At 53.1% G+C, this 24827-nt stretch overlaps 1 protein-coding gene across 3 annotated transcripts; it reads left to right on the plus strand.

Moving 5' to 3' along the window:
• Nucleotides 1-1037: 1037 nt before the first annotated feature.
• Nucleotides 1038-24176, plus strand: Myo1c (myosin IC). 3 transcript variants are annotated; one of them, XM_040749160.1, is made up of 32 exons: nucleotides 1038-1226; nucleotides 7601-7756; nucleotides 7845-7960; nucleotides 8399-8597; nucleotides 8682-8762; nucleotides 10404-10583; nucleotides 10665-10763; nucleotides 10958-11071; nucleotides 11155-11226; nucleotides 11567-11686; nucleotides 11805-11887; nucleotides 12083-12188; nucleotides 12299-12379; nucleotides 12630-12721; nucleotides 15748-15842; nucleotides 15918-15964; nucleotides 16066-16146; nucleotides 18676-18781; nucleotides 18866-18983; nucleotides 19506-19619; nucleotides 19696-19772; nucleotides 19878-19946; nucleotides 20284-20368; nucleotides 20463-20622; nucleotides 20854-20937; nucleotides 21514-21607; nucleotides 21699-21754; nucleotides 21882-22017; nucleotides 22100-22170; nucleotides 22252-22349; nucleotides 22445-22544; nucleotides 22884-24176. In XM_040749160.1, the coding sequence occupies exons 1-32, from the start codon at nucleotides 1152-1154 to the stop codon at nucleotides 22908-22910; spliced, it is 3192 nt and encodes a 1063-aa protein (XP_040605094.1). In that variant the 5' UTR covers nucleotides 1038-1151; the 3' UTR covers nucleotides 22911-24176. The 3 variants fall into 3 exon arrangements, with proteins under 3 accessions (XP_040605094.1, XP_040605096.1, XP_040605095.1); XM_040749162.1 differs by lacking the exon at nucleotides 1038-1226 and adding an exon at nucleotides 1936-2083; XM_040749161.1 differs by lacking the exon at nucleotides 1038-1226 and adding an exon at nucleotides 6289-6423.
• Nucleotides 24177-24827: the final 651 nt, after the last annotated feature.

Consider the following 24827-nt stretch of genomic DNA (forward strand, 5'->3'; position numbering starts at 1 on the left):
AAGCTTTATAGGCCTTTCCTGGGCGGGGGAAGCCAAGGGAGAAAAGGGAAGGTGCGGGATCATCAGTGTCAGAGCAGTCCCAGGGGTTCTCTGCCCCTCCCATGCCAGCCTCTCCTGGAAAAGTCTGTTTCCCCCTGACTTCCCCATTCTCATTTCCTATAAGGAATGACTGGAGATCCAGAGCTCAGTCCCAGGCCAGGAAAATGTCAGCTGTGATTTAGCAACAATGAAAACAGAAAAACAGGAACACTGTGTGTGTGTTGGGGGTGCACTTGAAAATAAACAGGGGGTACACACCCAAAGGACCCAGGAACTTACTTTGAGGCTCTAGTAGTGGGTAGGGCAGAGGGCTCTTGCTGTTCCTAACATCATCTGCCCAGCATGACCGGCCCTGGCCTCTAAAACAAGGTGTAGTCAAGTGGTAGGGACACCTTTAATCCCAGCACTCAGGTGGCAGAGACATGCAAGATCTCTGAGTTAATTCGAGATCAGCCTGGTCTACAGAGTGAATCCAGGGCAACCAGGGCAACACAGAGAATCCCTGTCTCAAAAACAAAGTGTAGTCAAGTGGTCAGCACATGCCTGTCCTCTCAACACTCAGATCACTTGAGTCCAGGAGTTCTAGACTAGCTTAGACAACATTCAAACTTTTTTAAAAGGTGGGGTAAAGCTCATTACCTTCAGAGGCAGCTGAGTTGCAGGGACCTCAAGAGGGGCAATCCTCTTGGCTTGTGGAAAGATGTGCCCTCTGATTAGAGGAATGGTGATTTGGCTCTCTAGCTGGTCTGGGAGAGGGCAGCTTGAGAAGCCCTGCCAAGGAGTTGCTGGGAAGGGAGGGGGGGTTGTCTCCTAACCTTTGACCTGGAACCCAGGGTCCCTCATGGGTGGATGCATCAGCTTCTCTGGTTACCTGAGACAACAGGCATTTCCTCCATCCTTCAGCCCCTCCTCTTCCTGCCCCAACCCTCTGGCCAAGAGACCTCCCAATCAGACCTGGACTGCACCAGCTGTGTCCTGAGAAGCTGGATTAGCCACATCCCCTGGGGCTGAAGTTGAAGCAGAACCAACTGGCGTGAGCCAGCGCAGCGGCCAGACCAGTGGGCCGCTGGGCAGTTTTTTGCGTTCTGCAGGCTGGCTCTCCACACAGCGGAATGGCACTACAAGTAGAACTGATACCAACAGGGGAGATCATCCGCGTGGTCCATCCCCACAGGCCATGCAAACTTGTAAGCTGGGATGATACTCTGGGCTGGGAGGAATGGTGGTAGGGTTTCTCTTGGACTGGGCGGCCTCCACTACATTCATCTGGAAAGGGATGAGCAGTAAGGACCTGTTCTGATCTTTGATGGGGATAGAAACCATTAGGGCAAGGAGTAAGTGGAAAGAAGGGGGTAAGAGAGCGTAGGCTACTAGAAGGACTTTTTTCAAATCAGAGGTTTGGATTTGAATTCCTGGGCCAGCTCCCTGAACCTAAATGGGCTTAGCTGGAAATTGAACATAGATAGCAAGATGACAGTGCTCTGACGCCAAAAGACTAGTACGTATAAAAGTTGTAGGCGCACAGTACAATTAGTGCCTTCCCTATGCCCGCCGGGCTCACACAACTGGCATTGTCCAATTCAATCAGAATGGGACGAGAAGTTGGGTGAAGACAGAAAATCAGAAATGGGGAAGGCCTGACCCAAGACGCAAGGCAGTGTAGCGAAGGTCTAGTTTGCCTAGGGACAGAGAACCACATTTGGTATTCCACGGAGCATTACAGCGTGAGTTTGGTCTTCTACTAGAGGAATGTGTGTATGCGCGCGCCTGAGTGTAACTATGATCCGTCTAGTCCTGCGAGTTGGTACAGAAGGGCAGCACCAAGCCTTGGCGGGCGCTGGCCTGGGCCCTGGGGAGAGCCACCAACACGGGGCGGGGCCCAAGCGCGCGCGCGCCTGAGTCTGGGCCTTGCAGGGGATGACGATAGGCGGCGGCCCGGCCCCTAGCGGGCCCTGGGCGGGGAGAGCGTGCCGGGGCCGCGGACTCCCAAGGCGGCCACACCGTCCAGCCCAACCCCTGTTCGAACACCCGAAGAACCGAGCCGGTGGGTACACGCGGGAGGGGACGTAGACGCAGGGTCCCGGGTGGCCTCCGTTGGCCAGCGGGCCGGAAAAGGGGCAGGCGGCTGGGCACCTTTAGCGGCCAGAGCTGTGATCGTGCTGTCTCAGACCGGTTTTGCTGAGACAGGATCCGCTCAGCCCGACTGGTGCAGGGTCCCAAGACCCGGAGGCACTGCGGCTCAGTCTCTCGGGGACACACTGGGGTAAAGCGCGGGCGCAGGATCCAGGCACCCGGTGCTCCTCTCGGGCCACTCCCGCAGCCCTCCCTGCTCTGGGTTCCGGAGAAACTGGCCGAGCCCCGCCCCTTCCCGTTCTTCGCCCCCGGTGCCCAGGCGTGCGGGTGATCCCTGCGAGCCGTTTGTGGGAATGAGGCGGGTGCGGGGCTAAGAGATGAATGGGAGAATGAATGGCTGGCCCACTGTTTTATTCAATTCCGGCACGCGCCAGCTTCTTGGCCTCTGAGATTCATTCATTCAGGCGCCCACCATTGGGGTTATTGAATCTCCAACGAATGCCTAGCTTAGTGCTTGCTAAGACCGGAGCAGTCTGGCGAGGAAACAGACGATAAGTACTTGATTTGCTAAGGAGGAGGTTGTGTGTTAGGGGAAATTAGGAAGGAGCTATGGAGAAGGTGACTTCTGAGCTGATTCTTCGGGGATGACTAAGTGAGATGGGGAGGCCGAGTGAGCTGCAGGTGCAAAGACGCGGACGCGTGCGGTTCCGTGTGGCTGGTGGTTGGCTGCAGTGGTACCTCCTGACTGTGTGTGGTAGTGGGGGAAGTGTGGAGAAAGAAGGGACTGGAGGGGACTACCTATGCAGTCGCAGATTCATACAGGCACAGTGGAGTAAACAGTACATTCGCAAGGCTTGACAAGAAGCAGTGAGAGTGAAGGGCAGGCTTTGCACCTGGGGAGCTGTACTCTGTAAACCCCCCTTCCGTTAACTTGAGAGATGTTAACTGTCAGATTTGCATTTGTAAATGCCACGGGCCGCTATGGAGCTTTGATTGGTGGGAGGAAGACAGGCAGCAGTTAGAAGCCTGTTATCTTGGTCCAGCAGGATAGAGAGGCAGGAATGAGGTTTTAGGAGGTGGTGACTGGTATAAGATGGAGAGAGAAGGACCGGTTTTATGGCAAGTCCTGATTACCAGCTGGAGATGCTGCCCTAACTCTCAGGAACAGTGAATGTGAAAACTCTGTTAATTTTTGCTGGAGTCACAGGTATAGGTTTCTGGAAGACCAAAACTCCATGCTTCTGGAGCTAGAGTATCAGGCCCTGTCAGTAAAACCCTTCCCCTCGCTGTTCCCTGAAGCCTCTGACAGCCCCTGATGGAGCAGCCTGGGTTCAGACCTAAAATGGATTTGATACTCTTAAAGTAAGCCAGGTGTGGTAGTGAACTTTTGTCATTTCAGCACTAGGGAGGCTGACACAAGAGACTGTTGAGTCTCTGGTCAGTCTGGGTTACACAGTGTGACCAAACAAGTAAGAGTGGCTGCCTGTGCCCAGCACTGAGCTACCAGGCAGGCTGTGCTTGTTTTCCCTGCTCCAAGAGGCCATGTTTGACTCCGTGGGAATCAGCTTAGTTTGTTCAGAACAGCTCCTCCAGCCCTGGAGGTTGGGGGAAATTTTGGGGCTGCCCACAGCCCTTCACTCCACCAGAGGTGAGGCTTGGAAACACTAGGTAAGGGCCACTGAATGACTCAGAATGCCATTCCCTGTACACATCTGCCCCGTGGGAGGAGAGCCAGAGGTGTTAGGAAGTAAGTCTTGGGTCACTCACTGGCTTAGGTTGTACTCCAGCCTGCAGCTAACCTTAAAGCCCAGGGCCATTCTGTGTGGCCCAAAGTTCCCTAGTTGCCATCCCTAAAGCATGTACGTCAGTAGTCACATGACACAGGTCCCTGTCCTAGGTCACTGAGGAAAACTGTCAGTGCAGTCCTGTTAACTGTTGGGTGGGATCAGAGCAGCCCAGCCGTAGTATTAGGAGTCCTGGGTTTCAGTCCCATCTCTCTTACAAGTATAGAAATCTTGAACAAGGCACCTCACCTACCTAGTCTCAGTTCCCCCTTCTAAAATAGAATAACAGCACAGAACTCATGATGTGGCACCGGGCACTGATGGGAATGACACAAGCTCAAAACGCGCAGGAAGCGCCTGGCTGGCGGTGTCCCTTAGATCCTCTGTTCCCCCTGGACTCTCGCTTCTGTCCAGAGAGGTGGAGCAGGCCAGGAGAAGGTTGCCCGAACTGTGGCTAGCCTAAGGCACACAGGGCGGCCGCGACGCGCCCTCTTTCCGATGCGGGGGGCGGTGGCTGCGGGGGCGCCAGTGGGCATCCCAGGAATGCGGCTGCGCCATTCGGGACGGGTGAAGCCCGCCGGACCCCTCCGCACGCGGATTCCCCTCATTCCAGCCGCTTGACGCGGCGGGGCGGGGCGGGGCGGGGCGGGGCTGGCACTGAGGCCTCGAAGCCTCTCCCCCTGCAGCCCGCCCCTCCCACCCAGACTCCACTGAAGCTTCTTGAGGCCGCCATAGGGGGACTCCAAGCCATCCCTCCCTAAGTCTTCTAATGCTGAAAGTCGTATCCTATCCATGCTTTTAAACCCGGGGCATCATAGAGGGCGCTCCCCCGACCCTGTCTTTCACCCGTCTTCCACCTGCGGCACCCATTCCCCTGACCCGCTCCAAAGGGCCCCATTTCCCAGCTGACGCCTCACGCCTCCCCCACCCCCGGCTTGTGGCTCAGGCTGAGCTGTTGTTCACGAAGTAATGAACCATCTTTCCCCTCGAGGCTGCAGCCAGCACCTGTCGCGGGCTCACCTCCTCCCCAGGGAGTCCTGGTCCTAGGGGTGGGGCGCTTTAGTACTTTAGGGTCCGTACTCTGCCTTTCCTCCCTAGAACAAGTCTGTATCCTCTGCATATGCTTCTTCAGGTTCTTAACATCGGGCGAGAAACAGATAAGGCACTTGAGAACCCTTTGCAAGTGACAGATAGAGGCGCTCGGGGCGGGGGGAGGGCTTTTCCCACCAGACAAGAAGAGTGGACTCACCTCCTAGTGTGTGTATAGAATGAGCGTGGCTGAGAGAAAGAGGAAGAGGGCCATAGTGCTGAGGGCTTGGGCGGTGCCTTAGCGCTTCATTTCAAGCAACTCAATTCTTCTGGCAGGTTTTAGCCTCATTTTAAAGATGAACAGTCTATCCTAAGAAGTTATGGGACTTGCTCCTTTTTTTTTTTTCTTAGACATCAGTAGGCCACAAGTGGTGGCAACTGAGCCAGAGTCCACCCCACACCTCATGCAACACCTCGGGCCTAAAAGGGGCTGGTGCCTTCAGAGAGCCAACTGGAAGCTGTACTGGGAGACAGCTGATGGCCTGGGTGGAGAGAACGGGGCACCAGAAAGGAAGAGAGATAAGAGGAGCCCCAGGGGCACTGAGACACAAGAAGGATGTTCAGGATGGAGCATACGGGTATTGGTTGCAAGTGCAGGAGAGTCAGAAGATGGCTGGCCACCCAGGAAACTCAGGTCTCTATAGAGACCATTCCGAGGAAAAAGAGGGCATGCACCCTGCTGCCATCCCTGGCCCTAGGGCTTGTGTTCTTTGCTGAGCAAGAGACTTTTCAAGAGATTTTCTCCCGGGCATCCTGGCACAGGTTTGTAATCTCAGCACTCATGAGGCTGAGGCAGCAGGATCTTGAGTTCCAGGACAGTTTGGGCTACGTAGTGGGATTTAAAGAATGGAGCTGGTCCTCCCGGAGCATGTATGGGGGTGGACGGTGTCCCGCACAGAGGCTCCGCCTGTTCAGGCGTGCCGGCCGTATTTGGACATTTCGTTCTATTTTTAACTTTCCCGGGACTCGAGGTTGGGGGTGGGGAGGGAAATCCTGCTTCCTCGGTGACCCACGGGCTTCAGCCTTGGTCTTGCGCGGGGTGTCCGGCCCCGTGTTGTAGATACGAGCCCGGAAGTGAGTTCCGGGGCCGTGTAGACGCGGCGGCCGCGCGGGTTCCGGGCCCCACCCTGGAACTAACGACGTTCCTCCTGGAAAACCTGACTCAGGCGGAGCCCGCGGCACGCAGGAGGCCCCGCCCCTCGCGCGCCCCCTCTTAGGTCCCGCGACCCCCTCCCACCCAGCCCGGGTTAGGCCGGCTGCAGAGAGGGACCCCGGGGTCGAGGCTCTGAGCCCCAGAAGCCGCGGGGCCTGCGGGAGGAGGGGGCGGTGCGGGGGGCGGGCCGGCCCCTCCCTCGCTGACGCTGCGGCCAAGCCCGGACCAAGAACGCGGGCAGCGGAGCGGGGTGCCAGGTCGGGCAGGATGCGCTACCGGGCGTCGGTGAGCAGGGGCGCGGGCAGGGTGGGGGTCCTGGGTGTCACTCAGTAGCCTGCAGCACCTCCTGGGCTGGCCAGGAAGCAGGCGCGGCCCAGGAATTTTAGTGAAAAACGTCCCTGAAAGTTGCTAGGTCAGGAGGCCGAGGCCGAGAAGGCTACAAAAAACGCGCTCAGACGCAGGGCCATATGCGTAGCCCCTGGTGACAAGGGGGTGGTAGCTGCGGTCGGCTGTGTTTGGCAGCAACTTCGGGGTAGGTGGGTGAATGGTGGGCAGGTGTATGGGAGGCAGGCCCCAGGCTCTTAGGGGTGACCTAGGAACAGAGACTCGCTCCTGGGCAACTAGGGCAGGGGAGACTTGGTGAGCCCCCTGGTTCTTGCAACTATTCCCGATATCTTTCTCTTCCTTGACCCTTAGCACTTTCTAGAACCCGCAGACCCTCCTTAAAGGGAAACCTCATCCCTGGACATGGCATGAGGGTCTAGCTATTCCTGTACATGCCCCACCCTTGGGTGGCGGCTGGGTTTTCCCCTGGTAGAACCCCCCCACCTCCTGAGGCTTCTCAACCATGGAGGAACTGTTTGAGTTAGCCTAGCAGCTGGAGTCGAGGGAGTGTCTCCAGCTGAGGGAGGGCAGGCCACCCCCTTCTGGGGTGGGTGTCAAGTCCAGCTGGGGTGGTGGCCCATGGAGTAACCCTCTCCTGGGAGGTGAGCTCTTGCTTGATCCCTGGAGATCCGGTGTCGGTGGGAGCAGGAGAAATGGCCTGTCCCTGTCTGCAGAATTTCCTCTGAACCATTTGTCCTCCAAAGCACCTGTAACACATAGCTGAGGGATCTGAGGTCACCTGAACTAACTCACTCCTCTTCTTGAGGAGGAAGCAGTCCGGAGAAAGGAGATTTGCCCAAGGTCAACACAGCATTCTTTCTGCCATTCCTAAGAGCTCCTTCTCCTGACCCACCTTGCTCCACAAAAAACTACACCTCTCTGAATTCCATGCACTTGTTCTGTGTCGGCCGGGTCCCTGGTGTTCCTGTGGGCTTTGTGCACGGCCCGTGTGACCCAGCCATATGTCCCAAACATGTTCTGTAGCCTGTGTCCAAGTGCCTTTGCCTCCCACATCCTGCAGGCGGGCCTTGCTTTAACTTGCAGACTCTGACTTTGTCTTGTGGCTCCTTCTCCACAGGCCCTGGGCAGTGACGGGGTTCGAGTGACCATGGAGAGTGCCTTGACCGCCCGGGACCGGGTTGGGGTGCAGGACTTTGTTCTGCTGGAGAACTTCACCAGTGAGGCTGCCTTCATTGAGAACCTCCGGCGGCGATTCCGGGAGAACCTCATTTATGTGAGAACTATGGGTGGTGCTGGGGCAACAGACAGAGGAGGGACCAGGAGCCTTCAGGAAAAGCTGCTAATCCTTCTCTGTCCCCCAGACCTACATCGGCCCTGTCCTGGTCTCTGTCAACCCCTACCGAGACCTGCAGATCTACAGCCGGCAGCATATGGAACGCTACCGTGGTGTCAGTTTCTATGAAGTGCCACCTCATCTGTAAGTGTTTCTCTTACCTTTCCAGGAGCGACCTCCCCTATCATCAGGCAAGATGACCCCACCCAGCCCCCACTCTGACATGATTCCTGACCCCTGCCTTAGGTGACTCACTGTTCACAACTGTGGGGAATCCTGTGATTGCTCACCCCAAAGTTACCTCAGTTCTCAGTAGATGAAACTCTGGATCCTGTCCTCCAGGACCCTCAAGTCACACCCATGACTTATTCCTTTAACTATTTTAACATGTTCCACCTGGCTAGCACCCCACCTGAAGTGATCCTTTCAGACCTCCACGTGAGAGTGAACCTGGCCCCCTCCTCAGCTGTGCAGGTCTGCTCTGTAAGGAATTTCCACCCCCAAAATTTTATAAGCGTGGTTCAATCAGATATGGATGGGACTTCCCCACCCTGTGAACTCCCTGACAAACCTCTGCCCCAGGTTTGCAGTGGCCGATACTGTGTACCGGGCGCTTCGTACTGAGCGACGGGACCAGGCAGTGATGATTTCTGGGGAGAGTGGGGCAGGCAAGACAGAGGCCACCAAGAGACTGCTGCAGTTTTATGCAGAGACATGTCCGGCTCCTGAGAGGGGTGGTGCAGTGCGGGACCGGCTGCTGCAGAGCAACCCTGTGCTTGAGGTGAGGGGACGGCAGCGGCACCTGAGGAGAGGGTAGGACAAGCAGACAATGCTAGGCTTCCCTCACATTCCCATCCACACCCAGGCCTTTGGAAATGCCAAGACTCTTCGGAATGATAACTCCAGCCGGTTTGGGAAGTACATGGATGTGCAGTTTGACTTCAAGGTACCTGTGGGTGTATTAAAGCATTAGGAGGGGTTGGGTTTGCCATTCAGTAGGTTCAGTATTTGTTGAGTATTCACTGTGGGCCAGGAACTCTTCCAGGTGCTGCTGTTAGAGCAGTTTAGTCAAACAGATCTTGTCTCCTGGAGTGATAGGTGATAAATAGAAACACAATAATTTAGGCTTAGCAGAAAATAAGATACAGGTTGGAGCTGCTGCAATTTTTTGAAAAATGAGATCGTCTCAATTTGTAATCCAGACTGCCTTAAACTCCCGACTGTCCTGCCTCATCTTCCTGAGTAGCTGGGATTACAGGGGTGCACCATCACATATGGGTCTGCAGTTTTAAAGCAGATAGGGAAGGCCTCACTGGGAGGTTGCATTTCAGTAATGGCTTGGTGGGAGTGGGGAGAAGCATACAGATGCCTGGGGGAATGAGGCCAGGTAGGTGTGAGGACCAAGGCCTTGCAGAGGTAGAGTTGTTAGTGTGTTTAAAGACTACAGAGAATCCAGAAGCTGGAGGAGGAAGCAAGGTACCTAGAAAACAGGAGCGAGAAGCCAAGGCCTTTTAGATCTTTACAAAATTTTTGTTTTGTTTTGTTTCTTCCTGCCTTAGTGTGGGAATTAAACCAAGTACCTTAAATCCACAGGAAAGCTATGCTCAGAGAGAGCTCTGCAAGAATTTTTTTTCCAACTAAGTGAAAAGAAGTTATGAGAGAGTTTTGAATAGTAGCTTGTCATGATGCAACTTTCCTACTGAAAAGGTCATTCTAGCCTTTGTTAGGAGTAGATGATAGAGGAACCCAGCCAAGCCGGGAAACCGGTTGGGAGGCTGATGTAATAATGTAGGTGACAGATGACGGTGTCTCAAATCAGGGTGGTAGTCATAGAGGTGATGAGCAGAGGTTGGATTCTGGATGTTTTCCAGGTTAAAGCAGCAGGATCTGCTGTTTGGATATAGGAAGTAGGTGAAAAAAAAGGTTTCCGGGAGGACCGCAACCTTTCCTCTTGAAGAACTTGCAGGACAGAGTTGCCACTGATCAAGATGGGAGGGTGTGGTACGAGCAGGAGGTAGTATGGGAGAGGGGAAGCTGGAATGCACTGTCAAGCTTGTTAAATTTGCAGTGCCTGGCAGGCATACAAGTATGACTCGGAAGTAGAGAGAGTTGATCTCTCTTTCTCTCTCTCTTTTTAAAGTGTGTGTGTGTGTGTGTGTGTGTGTGTACACCGCATGTGTGTATGCCCACAGAGGTGAGAGCAGGTGCCAATTAACCACTAAGCTATGTATGTGTCCATTTCTTTTTTTCTTTTTCTTTTTTTTTTTTGGTTTTTCAAGACAGGGTTTCTCTGTAGCTTTGGAGGCTGTCCTGGAACTCGCTTTTGTAGACCAGGCTGGCCTCGAACTCACAGAGTTCCGCCTGCCTCTGCCTCCCCAAGTGCTGGGATTAAAGGCGTGCGCCACCAACGCCCGGCCTTGTGTCCATTTCTTAAATGAAGAAACTGAGGCCAGAATGGGTCCCTGAGCCCACTTACCTAGTAGCAGAGCTAGAATTAGTGCCCAGGTCTACTACAGGAGAGAAAGAGGAAGATGGGTCCTTTCTCCTGATCTAGCTAACCAGCCCTGTTCCCCCACACTGCCCACAGGGTGCCCCGGTGGGAGGCCACATCCTCAGTTACCTCCTGGAAAAGTCACGAGTGGTACACCAGAATCATGGAGAAAGAAACTTCCATGTCTTCTACCAGCTACTGGAGGGGGGTGAGGAGGAGACTCTTCGTCGTCTGGGCCTGGAACGGAACCCCCAGAGCTACTTGTACCTGGTGAAGGTGAGTGGTTGGCAGTCAGGGTTGGCGCCACCCAGGGGGGCACAGTGCCAGTGCTGGCAGCCAGCTATGCTCTTTCTCCAGGGCCAGTGTGCCAAAGTCTCCTCCATCAACGACAAGAGTGACTGGAAGGTTGTCAGGAAGGCACTGTCAGTCATTGACTTCACAGAGGATGAAGTGGAGGTTAGGGCTCTTCTGTGGACCCTCCCCCCATCCCCCCAGATTAACCCTCTTCTTTTGGAACCCATTCTACTTCAAGTTCCCTTCCCCTGCTGAGTGCTTTACCAACCATCCCCTGCCGTATCTGAGCATCTCCTTCTTGTCCTTGTGCACTGCCCTGACCTCATAACCACCACGTGCCTCTGCTGCCACCTCAGGACTTGCTAAGCATTGTGGCCAGCGTCCTACATTTGGGCAACATCCACTTTGCTGCTGATGAGGAAAGTAATGCCCAGGTTACTACGGAGAACCAGCTCAAGTATCTGACTAGGGTGAGTGTGGTGGGCAGGGGGCAAGGAAAGACAGCTGAGGCGAGAGAAACCAACTCCTCACTATGCCCGCCCGCCCTTGGCAGCTGCTTGGTGTGGAAGGCACAACGCTGAGGGAAGCCCTGACTCATAGGAAGATCATTGCCAAGGGGGAGGAGGTAAGACTCAGATGGCCACAGAAACTGGCGGTGCGGCCAGTCCTGGGGAGCCTCGTCTTTTCGTTCCCCTCTGCCTGTCTACAAGGGTCTTCAGTAGTGCCGCAGGGGCATAATGCAGGAGCTTAGCGGGTACAGTGAGCTGGCCAGGGCTCCCACCTCCAAGAATGAGGCCCCTGTAACAGCTTCCCTATGGTGTTCTAAATAACGCCACCGCTCTCCAGCTTAATGGAGCTCAGGAGGCAGGGTAGTGAGAACTCCCTTATCCGATGCCTGAGTCTGAGGGGAAGTAGGGCAGAAGGGTATCTGTGGCGTTCATCTCCTGTTTTATCATCTGTGGCAGCTCCTGAGCCCACTGAACCTTGAACAGGCAGCATACGCCAGGGATGCTCTTGCCAAGGCTGTGTACAGTCGCACTTTCACCTGGCTGGTCAGGAAGATCAACAGGTCACTGGCCTCTAAGGTGAGTATGCAGTCCATGCTGCTTCCAAGGAAGGCAGGCGGGTGGTGAGAGAGGCCTGTGGCTGGGAGCTGGGGCAGACCCTGGGGACCCATGCTTTCTGCTGACTGGCTGGCCATAGGATGCTGAGAGCCCCAGCTGGCGAAGCACCACAGTTCTTGGGCTCCTGGACATCTACGGCTTTGAAGTGTTTCAGCATAACAGGTCAGTCCTGCACTCCCTGCCAGTCTGTCTGCTAATGCCCGTGTCCTATCCCTCTCCTCTGTCCCTTGCCTCTCATTCCCAGCCATGGTCCTGCTTTGCATCTCTTAGCCCTGCTGCTTGTGCCTGATCCTGTCCTTTCCCTGTCCCCGGCCTTGTGTTCCTGGCACTGCTGCGGGTTCTTCCACCGCCCCTCAGCTTTGAGCAGTTCTGCATCAACTACTGCAACGAGAAGCTGCAGCAGCTCTTCATTGAGCTGACTCTCAAGTCTGAGCAGGAGGAATACGAGGCAGAGGGCATCGCGGTACGTGCATGCCTGGGGTGCCCTGCATGAGTGTCATGGGGAGCCAGGCATTGGGGCTCCCAGGAGAGAGTGTGGAACCCTATAACTGATGCCCTTCTCATTCTGTGCAGTGGGAACCTGTCCAGTACTTCAACAACAAGATCATCTGTGACCTGGTAGAGGAGAAGTTCAAGGGCATCATCTCCATCTTGGTACATCCTCTGCTCTTCTAGTCTCATGCAGGGAGGCAGCCAGGAAGTCTCCCTCCTTTGTCTCCCAAGTGTGTGCACTGGGCCAGAGTGTGGGGCTGGGCAGGGTAAGGTAGGATACTGGCCCAGACTGCAGGCGCTGTTAGGGCTCCCTAAGCTCTGCCCCTTTCTCTTGTGCTGTGGCTTCTTGCATGGTGTCCTGTGTATTTATCATCTTTCCAATAAATCCCTCTCCTTGTGTTCTGCCCTTCAGGATGAAGAGTGCCTGCGTCCTGGGGAGGCCACAGACCTGACCTTCCTGGAGAAGCTGGAGGACACTGTCAAGCACCACCCCCACTTCCTGACGTGAGTAGGCTTCTGGGGCGAGGGGCTCATATTCCACAGAACCTGTGGAAGGGCTGGGCTCCCTCCACAATGGCAATATCAGCCGTGAAGCTGAAGGCATAGCTCAGTAGTCAAGGACTTACCTAGCATGCATAGGACTCCTTTTGAATCCTCAGCACCCAAAACAAAACAAGCCACTAACCACAAGTTAATCACCAGAGAAAGTGATGATGGGGACAGTTAACAAAAAGCCACTGTTGGACCTTCTTCCTTAAGTCTTTTTTGAGAATGAAACTTGCTAAGTTGTTTGTTTTTTTAAGCTTCCTTATTTGTAAATTGCTTTTTGTGTAAGGAATGTCCTACACTTAGGAGTTGGAGGCATTAGGATCTGTTCAAAGCCATCTAGGCTGCATAGCAAATTCAAGGCCACATGAGATCCTGCCTACAAACAAAACAAAAAACAAAAGGGCTCTCTCTAAAGTTCGTAAGCCCAGCATACAAACTGGGCACAGCTCATCTCCTAAGCCACCCTGTAAGGATATTTCTTGTGTTCTGTCTTGCCAAAGCTCAGAAAAATTCACTCATTTGGTCAAGGTTATCTATTTAGATTGTAGAGTTTTGGATGAAAATCCCAGGGCTTTTGGACTCAAAAGCCATGATCATTGTTTCCTTTCCAAGCATGAAACACATACGTTTAACCCAGCACTCCTGAGCAGAGACAAGCCAGAATCTGTGAGTTCCAGGTCAGCCTGCTCTACAGAGCAAGTTCTAGGGCAGCCAGAGCTACATAGAGACACTCTGCTTTAAAAAAAAGCTAATAGTATATGAAAAAAATTGTTTCTGGTTATGCTTGATGGTTCATGCACTCAGGAAGTGGAGAGAGAGGGATTACTGCAAGTTTGAAGTCAACTTGTGCCACAATGTCAGATCGTTTGTATCTAAACAAAAGAGGAAAGAGCTGGGCATTGGTGGCGCACACCTTTGATCCCAGCACTCTGGAGGCAGAGGCAGGCGGAGCTCTGTGAGTTCGAGGCCAGCCTGGTCTACAGAGTGAATTCCAGGACAACCTCCAAAGCTACAGAGAAAAAAAAAAAAGGAAGGAAGGAAGCATATAGAGGGATTTTTTTGGGGGGGTTATTGTTTGTTTTGAGACAAAATATCACTGGAACAACTTAGAGAAACACCTGCTTCTGCCTTTGGAGCCCTGGTCTTAAAGGCTTTCACCACCATATCAGGTACTGGCTAGTCTATTTGCCTCTCCCTCCCCCTCTTTCGTTTTTTCTGAGACAAGATTTTTCTGTGTAGTCCTGTCTGTCCTAAAACTTGCTCTATAGATCCAAGTTATCCTCAAACTCAGAGATCCTCCTGAGTGCTGGGATTAAAGGTGTTTGCAACCATGCCTGGATGGTTTTGATTTCTTGAGACAGGGTCTCATGTTGCCCAATCTGACCTGGAACTCGCTGTGTAGCAAAGGATGGCTTTGAACTCCTGATCCTGTCTTCCTCTGCCTCTTGAGTTCGAGGGTTACAGGCATGCACCATCATACCAAACAGAAAAATTCACTTGATTATGAAAATACTGCTTGCCAGGCGGTGGTGGCGCACGTCTTTAATCCCAGCACATGGGAGGCAGAGGCAGGTGGATCTCTAAGTTCCAGACCAGCCTGGAATGCAAAGGGAGTTCCAGGACGGTCTCCAAAGCTACACAGAGAAACCCTGTCTTGAAAAAAATCAAAAAAAAAAAAAGAAAGAAGGAAGGAAAGAGAGAAAGAGAGAGAGAAAGAAAGAAAATAATACTGCTCATTAGAGAGAGTTGGAATGTGTGCAAAGCCTCTTGTGACCCTGTTACCCAGAGGTCATCATTGTTAACAATTCCAGGCATTTCCTTCCTGCCTTTTCCTATACATTTTTTTCCAAAGTCAAGATCTTACTGTGCATGAGGTTCAGAGTAATGTTATGTTCTGAAGTTTTTCCTGTGTCATCAAGTGGAAAAATTTCTTCAAAATATGTTATTCAAGGGCTATGACCCCTGGGGCTTTTTCAGCTCTCACCCATCTTTGAGAGCCACAGTGAGCCTCTCCAGGGTTTTGTTTTCCGGTTTTTCTTGTTGCTGTTTGTCTGTCTTTGTCTGTCTCTTTCTGTGTTTGTTTTTGTTGTTGTTGTTGTTGTTGAGATAGGGTTTCTGTGTTTAACAGCTCTGACTGTCCTGTAACTCATTTTGTAGACCAGGCTGGCCTCCAACTCACAGAGATCCGCCTGCCTCTGCCTCCCGAGTGCTGGGATTAAAGGCGTGCGCCACCAATGCATGGCTTGAGTGCCAGCATGAAAGGCATGTGCCAACACACCCAGTAGTTGTTTTGGTTTTTTTAGGCAGGGTTTCTCTGCATAGCCCTGACCATCCTGGAACTTGCTGTGTAGACCAGCCTGGCCTCCAACTCACAGAGATCCATCTGCCTCTGCTTTAAAGGCATGTGCCACCACTACCCCACTGGGGGGTTTTTTGTTTTCTTCTGTGATATTGATGATAGAACCTAGGGCTTCATACATGCTAAGCAAGCATCCTACCGGTGAGCTACTTCAAAGCCCGTCCTCCAGGTTTTTGATGTGAAGGCAAGGCTACCACATTCATCTTTGTGCTTTAGATCGTCACCTGTATCTCTGGGTAGTTGCTCAAAATAGTTCTTGAAAGTAAAAAATGGGCTACAGATTTAAGCAATCTTTTGAGACAGATTCCATTCTGAAAATGGAGAGGACAGCTTTACCACCCTCTAAACAGCTAGGCAGTGGCCAGAGGCAATAAATGACAGTAACCCTAAACCAAGACTGACTGGCATGTCTTAAACCCAAGTTCCTACTTGTAGCTCCTGGAGCCAGGCTGTCCTCTGGGCAAGTTTGTCTACTGCTCTGAGCTTCATGGTCTGCCACATTGTGTCAACTTGTAGGACAGCCCTGGGGCTGCTGCTTCTTCCTGGATGGCTCTTCACTCTTCAACTGACAGGGGCATGCCCCAGGTCAGAAGTCTGTAGTTCCTGTCCTTGTCACCCTCAGGCACAAGCTTGCTGACCAGAAGACCAGGAAATCCCTAGGCCGAGGGGAGTTCCGCCTTCTTCATTATGCTGGAGAGGTGACCTACAGTGTGACTGGTGAGAACCTGACACTGGATCCCACAGGGACAAGGAGGGGGCACTCTGTCACCTTTCATTTGTTCTCCCCTTCAGGGTTTCTGGACAAAAACAATGACCTTCTCTTCCGGAACCTGAAGGAGGTGAGGAAGACTCAGGCGGGCTGAGGTGGGTTGGGTACCCACAGTTCTGTGTGCATCTCTGGCTTTGTGCTCAACCCTGTGACCCCTCCTCTGCCTCACAGACCATGTGCAGCTCGATGAACCCCATCATGAGCCAGTGCTTTGACAGGAATGAGCTCAGTGACAAGAAACGGCCAGAGACGGTATGGAGGCTATGACACTGGAGTGGTGTGTGTGTGTGTGTGTGTGTGTGTGTGTGTGTGTGTGTGTGTGTGTGTGTGTGCGTGTGTGTGTGCGTGTGCGTGCGCGCGCGCGCGCGCCTGAGTGCAGATCACAGCCTACTTGTCACTGTGACTGTGAGTGTGGTTAACACCCCTGTGTGCGTCCATGGGTGTTTGCAGGAGGCTGCTCTTGGAACCATGTTTGCCTATTTCTCCCCCCCATTTCTGTTACATTTATTTGTGTATTTGTGTGTGTGTGTGTGTGTGTGTGTGTGTGTGTGTGTAGAGAGAGAGAGAGAGAGAGAGAGAGATGCTGTTTGTAAGTACATACCCATGTATCCACCTTTCTCCACCTGTAGACTGTTGTGTATCTACCTGCTTCTCTGTATGGGTACCCACGTCACCCCAGCCCATGTAGGCAATTGTGTGTATCTGTCTAGTCAGCAGACAATCTCTCAGCTCTGAGGAATCAGAATCAAATAGATGATAATCTCACAGCCAGGTGCATGGATGCTTTGGGTACCATAGAGAGGGAGCAGTCTGCCTGAGGGAGTGGAGAGGTAGGAGTTCAGGAAGGCAGCTTTTGAGGTGAGAGAATGAGTGTTTGTCAAGTGGACCCGATGGAGGGTGCTGGGGGCAGCAAGAGCTCAATACATGCAAGCAGAGGCCAGCTATTGGGCTGAGCCAGAAGAGGTCCTCACACCTCCAGGTCAAGAGGGAGAGATGTTGTGGCGCCTCTCCAGGATCCTGCCTCTGCTGTCCTGTCTCTGTCCTCCCCATCTTCTGCCTGAGCCGCTTCCTCTTCCAGCCAGTGTAGCAGACTTTCTTTGGGCCACTAACTAGTTCCCTAATTGTGACATGGAGATTTATTATTGATTATAAATGTTCGGCCTTACCTTAGGCTTGTTTCTCGCTAGCTCTTTGTCTGCGTTCTGCCTCGGGGCTTTTACATTTTTTCCGGTTTATTTCACTGCTTCCTCCATGTCTGACTGACTGGTGGCTGGCTGGCTGACTCTCCAGTGAGCCCCAGGCATCTCCCTCTCTTTCTCCCTCTTTCTCTCTTCTCTCCTCAAGCCTGGATTCTTTCTCCTAATTTTCTCTGCCCATCAGCCCCGCCTATCCCTCTTGGCAATCAGCTTTTTATTAGCCCAATTAGGTGCCTTAGGCAGACAAAGCAATGCAGCTCTACATCATTAAACAATGTAGCATAAACAAATGTAGCACACCTTTATATAGTTAAACAAATGCAGCCTAAACAAGTGTAGCATACCTTTACTTAGTTAAACAAATGTAGCACACCTTTACATAGTTAAACAAATGCAGCCTAAACAAATGTAGCACACCTTTACATAGTTAAAGTGATATTCTGCAATATAAGCATATGTAACATCTTTATATAGTTAAATATTCCACAACAAGCCAATATCTCCCTCTCAGGATACCTACCTACACACCCTCCTCTACTCTTACTCTGTAGCTTGCCTCTGGATTCTATATCCAGTGATGACCCCAAGTGGACCCTTTTGTGAACAGCCTCCTTCCTTTTCTTTTCCTGACTTGTGACAGGGACCACTCTCCACCCAGTCCTTCAGGCCAGGGACTTTTCCAGCTGGGTGATGCCAATTTCTATTGCCTGAATACATCTCAACTCCCTCTCCTTTGCCCCTATAACCACTGTTCCAGGTCAGTCCCTGTTATAGGTCTTTTGAGCCAGTGGACCTCTTCCGTGGTTTCCCAGCTCTCCACCAGCCCCTACCAATCCATCTTCCACATAGATGCTGTAGAAGTAATCTTTTTTGTTGTTGGTTTTCAAGACAGGGTTTCTTTGTGGCTTTGGAGGCTGTCCTGGAACTAGCTCTTGTAGCACGAGGCAAGTCTCACAGAGATCCGCCTGCCTCTGCCTCCCAAGTGCTGGGATTAAAGGCGTGTGCCGCCGCCGCCACCACCCAGCTGCTGTAGAAATAATGTAACACAGATCTCGTTGCCACTCCCTTGTGCCACATTCCTCATGGGCTCTGTTTGCCTAAAGATAAAATCTAGTCTCTCCAGTGTAACCATTCTCTGATATACTGTCTCTGCGTTCCTTAAATCCTTGCAAGGATTATAGCTCCCTGAGTCCATCTGCCTGGACTGCCTTTCTCTCCTGCTGCCTCCTATTGACATAATTTCACTTTCGGGTCATTTCCACGTCTTCCCCAATGCACTTTACTTCAGACTGATTAATTTTTTCAAAAATAAGGGGGCGGGGCAGTATCTCAGTGGTGGGATCTATCCTAACACACATAAGGCCCTGACTTTGTTCTTCAGCACTAGGAAAAGGAAAAAAAAGTGTGATGTGGCATTGCCAGGAGACCTGAGGGGGAAAGCTGGGTTTCTAAGCTGAGGTCTCTAACCAGCTAAAAGGAAGTGGGGTGAAGTCTGGCTCCTTCTATAGTGAGGCAGGGGTGATGGGAAGAAGGTGGGGCCTCAGTCCAGCCCCAGCCAACCTCCTATGCCCCCTTGGCTCACCAGGTTGCCACACAGTTCAAGATGAGCCTCCTGCAGCTAGTGGAGATCCTGAAGTCTAAGGAGCCTGCCTATATCCGCTGCATCAAGCCAAATGATGCCAAACAGCCTGGTGGGTTCTCTGGCCCCACGAGCAGTGAGCTGTCACTGCCTGTCAGTGAAAGCCTGAGGACCATCCTCGTTATCTTCCTCTCAGGTCGCTTTGACGAGGTGCTTATCCGACACCAGGTGAAGTACCTGGGACTGATGGAGAATCTGCGAGTGCGTAGAGCTGGCTTTGCCTATCGTCGCAAATATGAGGCTTTCCTACAGAGGTGGGTGGGGTCAGCCCACCAGGATGGGTAAGGTGGGAGGATGAGAATGTCCTGGAACCTTCAAGGGAGGAGGGGCATTCGTTGCTCTAGTTTAGATATGAGGGTTCAGAGGCCCTCAGCTGCTCTGGGACCCAGGCAGGAACCATTTTACACTAAGGGCCTAAGGTTAGTTGGAAAAGAAGATACAAGGCATGCACACAACCCCACCCTCCTGAAGCCCCTGGTGAGAAGCACATTGGCAGGCTGCCTCTAGAGACTAGTGACTAAAGCTCAGAGAAAGTGTTGTAGTTTTGTGATTATTTAGAAGACAGGACCTGAGCCAACCAGGATATGAATCCCATCTCTTCCTTAGGCAGATGAAATTACTTCAGTTCCCCCATCTTTAAAATGGGGACCCTTAGGCATGTGAACCATGTACCAATGAGTAGGAGTACCTATAGACACCCAGCAAAGCAGAGGGGCCTCCAGAGCAGACTCTGACTTGGGTTTGCCTGAGTACATTCCTGCTCTTCCCATCCCCAGGTACAAGTCACTGTGCCCAGAGACGTGGCCCACGTGGGCAGGACGGCCCCAGGATGGGGTGGCAGTGCTGGTCAGACACCTCGGCTACAAGCCAGAAGAGTACAAAATGGGCAGGTGAGTGGAGCCTGTTCCCGGTGCCTGGAGGATGAAGGAGGTGGCATCCAGAGGCTGATCACTGCTGTCCCCCCAGGACTAAGATCTTCATCCGATTCCCCAAGACCCTGTTTGCCACAGAGGACTCCCTAGAAGTCCGACGGCAGAGCCTAGGTGAGAGCACTCCGCCGTGGGGATCTTGAGGAGTAGGAATCACCGTGCCAGGCCCTCACCTAAGGGTTCTGAGCTTTGACAGTTAATTATCTTCCCCAACCACAGCCACCAAGATCCAGGCGGCCTGGAGGGGCTTTCATTGGCGGCAGAAATTCCTGCGGGTGAAGCGATCAGGTGTGGGGTCCCAGGAGCCTTTTGGAGGGGCAGGGTCTAGGGGATGGGTGGACCACCATAGTGGGAGACAGAGGCCAGTGATGTGTGGGATGGGTGGGCTACTATAGTGAGGAGACAGGTCAGTGATGTGTGGGATGGGTGGAGTGGACCACCATAGTGAGGAGACAGGTCAGTGATGTGTGGGATGGGTGGACCACCATAGTGAGAGACAGAGGTCAGTGATGTATGGGATGGGTGGAGTGGACCACCATAGTGAGGAGACAGGTCAGTGATGTGTGGGATGGGTGGAGTGGACCACCATAGTGGGAGACAGGTCAGTGATGTGTGGCATCCACAGCCATCTGCATCCAGTCGTGGTGGCGTGGCACGCTGGGCCGGAGAAAGGCAGCCAAGAGGAAGTGGGCCGCCCAAACTATCCGTCGGTGAGCGATTGGGTTCCACGAGGGGTGATCAAGGTGAGTATGGGGGTCTGTTGTCAGGTTCCTCACCCAGCTGTGTCTGGTCCACCACCCCCAGGCTCATCCGTGGCTTCATCTTACGCCATGCTCCCCGTTGCCCTGAGAATGCCTTCTTTCTGGATCACGTGCGCACCTCATTTTTGCTTAACCTGAGGCGGCAACTACCCCGGAATGTTCTGGACACCTCCTGGCCCACGCCCCCACCTGCCCTGAGAGAGGTCTGTGGATCCCTCTATGCTGAGTTAGGGACTTCCATCAAAGCACTTACTGTGTGGTCTTCCTATCATGTCTCTGGAGAGATGGCCAGGGAGAGGTTCAGCAGGGAAAGGAAGCAGAGCTGGGCCATGAGAAAACACTCCAAGGGACTGTCTGGTTTGAGGGGCCTGTTTGGTGGTTTTCAGTGGTAATGGATACAATCTGGAAAGGATCTGACCCTGCTCTTCCCACAGGCCTCAGAGCTGCTACGGGAGCTGTGCATGAAGAACATGGTGTGGAAATACTGCCGGAGTATCAGCCCTGAGTGGAAGCAGCAGGTGTGGGGAGCAGGGGCAGCAAGTGTTCACTCCTAGGGGCTCTGGGGACAGCAGGCACTGCAGGAAGTGTGCTAGCAGAAGGGGGGGGGCGTTTTACCTGGTCAACACTGGAGCCTCAGAAGGCCAGGGCCTCATTGAGCTTCTTAGAGGAAGTGGAGGCTGCAGTAAGTTTGGAAAAGCAAACAGAACTCATGTTGGGGGCCAGCTTGCTTTCGTTGGTAGAAGTTACCCAGAGCCCTGATTGGTCCAGTTTCACATGCACTGATTAGCGTCGGTGGTTGATGTGCCTTGTGTACACATGGTGTTGGATAATAATGATGGCCCCCAGCTCACAGAACCTGTCACAGCAGTGAGCCACCTACACGATCCTAAGCTGGACCCCAATCTAAGGCTTGAAGGCCTGATGGGAATCATTTCCAAAACCAGGCCTGTCTTGTTTGGTGGGGACAGTAGGTAAGGAAGGGAGGAGCCGATGGGAGTGTTGGGGCAGGCACTAGAGAGCTGATGGGGAAGCTTTGGGTCTGCCCTCCAGATGGTCCCCAGCCCTTTGACACTGTAACCCTTTTTTCTCCTCAGCTGCAGCAAAAGGCTGTGGCTAGTGAGATTTTCAAGGGCAAGAAGGACAATTATCCCCAGAGTGTCCCCAGACTCTTCATTAGCACACGTCTTGGTAAGCCTCCCCACTTTTCATCCCCTGAGCCTCCCACCATCCTGTCTCCTCCTGGCCTTACCCAGCTACCCCCTCCCCATCTTGGCTGCAGGTACAGAGGAGATCAGCCCCAGAGTGCTTCAGGCCTTGGGCTCTGAGCCCATCCAGGTAAAGAACCCACTGCAACTCTAGCCCTCACGGTTCCTCTTCCCAGCGGTCAGAGCAGTGGGCAAGGAAGTTGTCCCTGGACGTCCTCAAGCCCTACCCTGCCCCTCACGCTGCTCTGTGTCTCTAGTATGCTGTGCCAGTGGTGAAATATGACCGCAAGGGCTACAAACCTCGCTCCCGGCAGCTGCTGCTCACACCCAATGCTGTGGTTATCGTGGAGGATGCCAAAGTCAAGCAGAGGATTGACTACACTAACCTGACCGGTTAGCCAGAGTGGAGGCGTGCAGGGGTGGGAAGGAGCCCTGGTCTGCCCGCTGCTCCCTGACCTCTGCCCTTTCTTCTCAGGGATCTCTGTTAGTAGCCTGAGTGACAGCCTGTTTGTGCTTCATGTGCAGCGTGAGGACAATAAGCAGAAGGTAGCCCATCAGGGCTCAGGAGGTGGAGGGGGTCCTCTAACCCCACCCAAGGCTTGACTCACTTTGCATCTTGCTCAACAGGGAGATGTGGTGCTGCAAAGTGATCATGTGATTGAGACACTAACCAAGACAGCCCTCAGTGCTGATCGTGTGAACAATATCAACATCAACCAGGGCAGGTAAAGCTCGTTGGGTGGCTCGTGGACACAGGGAGAGGCCCGTCCTAGGGGGTCCTTCTCTCCGAACAAATCTTCACGCTCTTCCTTGCCTCCAGCATCACATTCGCAGGGGGTCCAGGCAGGGATGGCATCATTGACTTCACATCTGGCTCGGAGCTTCTCATCACCAAGGCTAAGAACGGCCATCTGGCTGTGGTGAGTGGGGTTTGCTGACCAGTCTAAGGTAGAGTCGTTGATGGCCAAGCCCTCCTTGGAATATGTGTCCCCTTCCCCCTGTTGCCTGCCCATTAAGTCCAGAGAGGGGCTGCTTGGGCCACAAAAGACTTATAATAATGACAGCTAAGGGGAAGATGCAGGGAATGGTGATGCACCTGTGGGGAAGTGCACTCTGGCCAGAGCAGTAGGTATCGCTGTGGGAGCAGAAAAGGCCTCAGTACCAAGGCTGCTCCACTCCCTAACCCACTATAGGACTATCGGCTCCAGCCTAGAAGTATCTGCAGTTCCTCTGCTCACCACTGGGCTTCTCCCCAACAGGTGGCCCCGCGGCTGAATTCCCGGTGATGAAGACACCAGTGGACCTCTCTTGACTCCTGATGCTTTGCTTCTTCCCTTCCCCTCCTCCCAGTTACCAAAGACTCGAGCTTCCAGTCAGGGATCCAGGGATACCCCCGAAGCCCACCTGCAAACTCCTGCCTCCTGCTCACCCTCTCATGAGGTGATGGGGGGCCAGGGAGTTAACCCAGGAATGGGCCAGGCCGGGCCACAGCAATAGAAAAGGAGGGGCCTGAGCAGACCAGGCCAGCCTTCTGCTGATGCCAAATATCTGAGAGAAGGGAATTTTAACTGAGGTTTTCGCTGAGATTTTTTGATGCTTTATAGGAAACTATTTTTTTAAAAAGCCGTTTTCCTACCCTAAACACACTGGATGTGTTTTCCTGACTCAGACAGGGTAAGGAATGTAGCTAAAAGATTGGGTGGACTGGGCTGTGGGGCCCTCTTCTCTGGCAAGCCTCTTCTCCTTATTCCCTTGGCACCTTGTCTGTCTGTCTGTCCTTCCACCTGCCACTCTGTGGGCCACTCTGACCTCTACCTGGAGGCTGAGACCACCTTTGCCTGCCCCGTCTTCCTGCCTTAAGAATCCCCTTTTAGGGGCTGGGGTGTAGCTCAGTGATAGAACCGGTGCTAAGCATGATGAGACCCTGGGTTCAATCCCCAGCATTAAAAAGAAAGTTTGTAATATTTCCACCTCATTCTGAGGGCATCCTGGAGTGGGGGAAAGTCTTAAGAGCTTGGAAGACTTCAGAGAAATCGCCTAGTCCAGGCCCCTGGAATCACAGAGCTGGTGACCGGCGAGCCGCAGAAGGGAGGCTTGCCTAGTAGCAGGTTGGGCAAATCCTAAGTGTCACCCTAATCTCAGCACACCGCACTGCCTTTCCCAGGGACTCGGGAGGCTCATCAAGCGAGGGTCATGTCTTAAGTTTGCACCAGGCTCTCTGACCAGCAATCAACCTTGGGAGCCACCAGGTGGGAGGTGTCTTCTGCCTGGGTCTGTGCCTTAGGATGGCAACCTTCTTACACACACACTTTAGACCCAATTTAAGGATTCTAGGGTCTTTATTGGCCCGGGCACCTCTGTGACATGGGAGCATGGGGCCAGGGCTAGCCTTGGAGGAGCTGCAGGGGCATCACCTCTTTCTGCTGCTTCTCTCAACGGCACAGGGCCTTGGGTTTGCCCAGCTCCCTCTTGTGCCCTCTGGGGTTCTCAGCCCACTGCTGACACTTCTGCAATCCAGAGAAACACTAAATAAAGCAATATGTGTTTGCCAACACGGTTTCCCTGTGAGTGCTGGGGGCGGGGGAAATAGGGCCCTAGAAGGCAGTCAGGGACTTGCTGCTACAGAAGAAAGGAGAAAGGGAGGCCTACTTAGGAACAATAGGAAACCAAGTAAGGTGTGGTATTGTGCACCTTAATCCCAGTGCTGAGGAGGCAGAAGCAGGTGGATTGGATTTCTGTGACTTCTAGGTTGGCCTGATCTATATACCAAGTTCCAGGACAGCCAGGGCTATGTAGAGTGCCTGTCTCAAAAAAGAAAAGAAAAGAGAAAGAGGAAGCAGTGGCTGTACTATGGACTGTGTACCAGAGGCTGCTCAGCGTGGCACAGGGCGCTCTCTGGCTTTGCACAAACATCTGGTATGACTGGACCAAGGAGGCCTAGCGCGGGCAGTGCAAACCCAAGAGTCTGTGCTGATGCAAGACAGACTGGGGTGGGGAGGGCTCAGTACTTCATAGAGAAGCTGGTGTTTGAGGTAGCTCAGAGAGTTGTCTCTGGCCCCAGTTCCCTAGGTGCTGAACCCAGTCCACAGGGGTTTGTCAGCAATAGCAACTTTATTGTCCTGGGGAGGGCTATTTCTCGGTGTTCAGAAGACCTTGTTAGGGGCTGGAGAGATGACTCGGGTTGAGAGCACTCACTTCTTCCA

This window comes from Mesocricetus auratus, unplaced genomic scaffold (assembly GCF_017639785.1).
Source record: "Mesocricetus auratus isolate SY011 unplaced genomic scaffold, BCM_Maur_2.0 Super-Scaffold_100007, whole genome shotgun sequence".
In the NCBI taxonomy this organism is placed as follows: Eukaryota; Metazoa; Chordata; class Mammalia; order Rodentia; family Cricetidae; genus Mesocricetus; species Mesocricetus auratus.

What these genes read in the sequence shown, in the direction of transcription:
- Myo1c (XM_040749160.1), top strand. Translation starts at nt 1,152, where the DNA reads ATGGCACTACAAGTAGAACTGATACCAACAGGGGAGATCATCCGCGTG. An exon ending in TCTTCCGGAACCTGAAGGAG is followed by an intron (nt 15,965 to 16,065) that starts GTGAGGAAGACT and finishes TCTGCCTCACAG; the next exon opens with ACCATGTGCAGCTCGATGAA. An exon ending in GAAGAGTACAAAATGGGCAG is followed by an intron (nt 19,620 to 19,695) that starts GTGAGTGGAGCC and finishes CTGTCCCCCCAG; the next exon opens with GACTAAGATCTTCATCCGAT.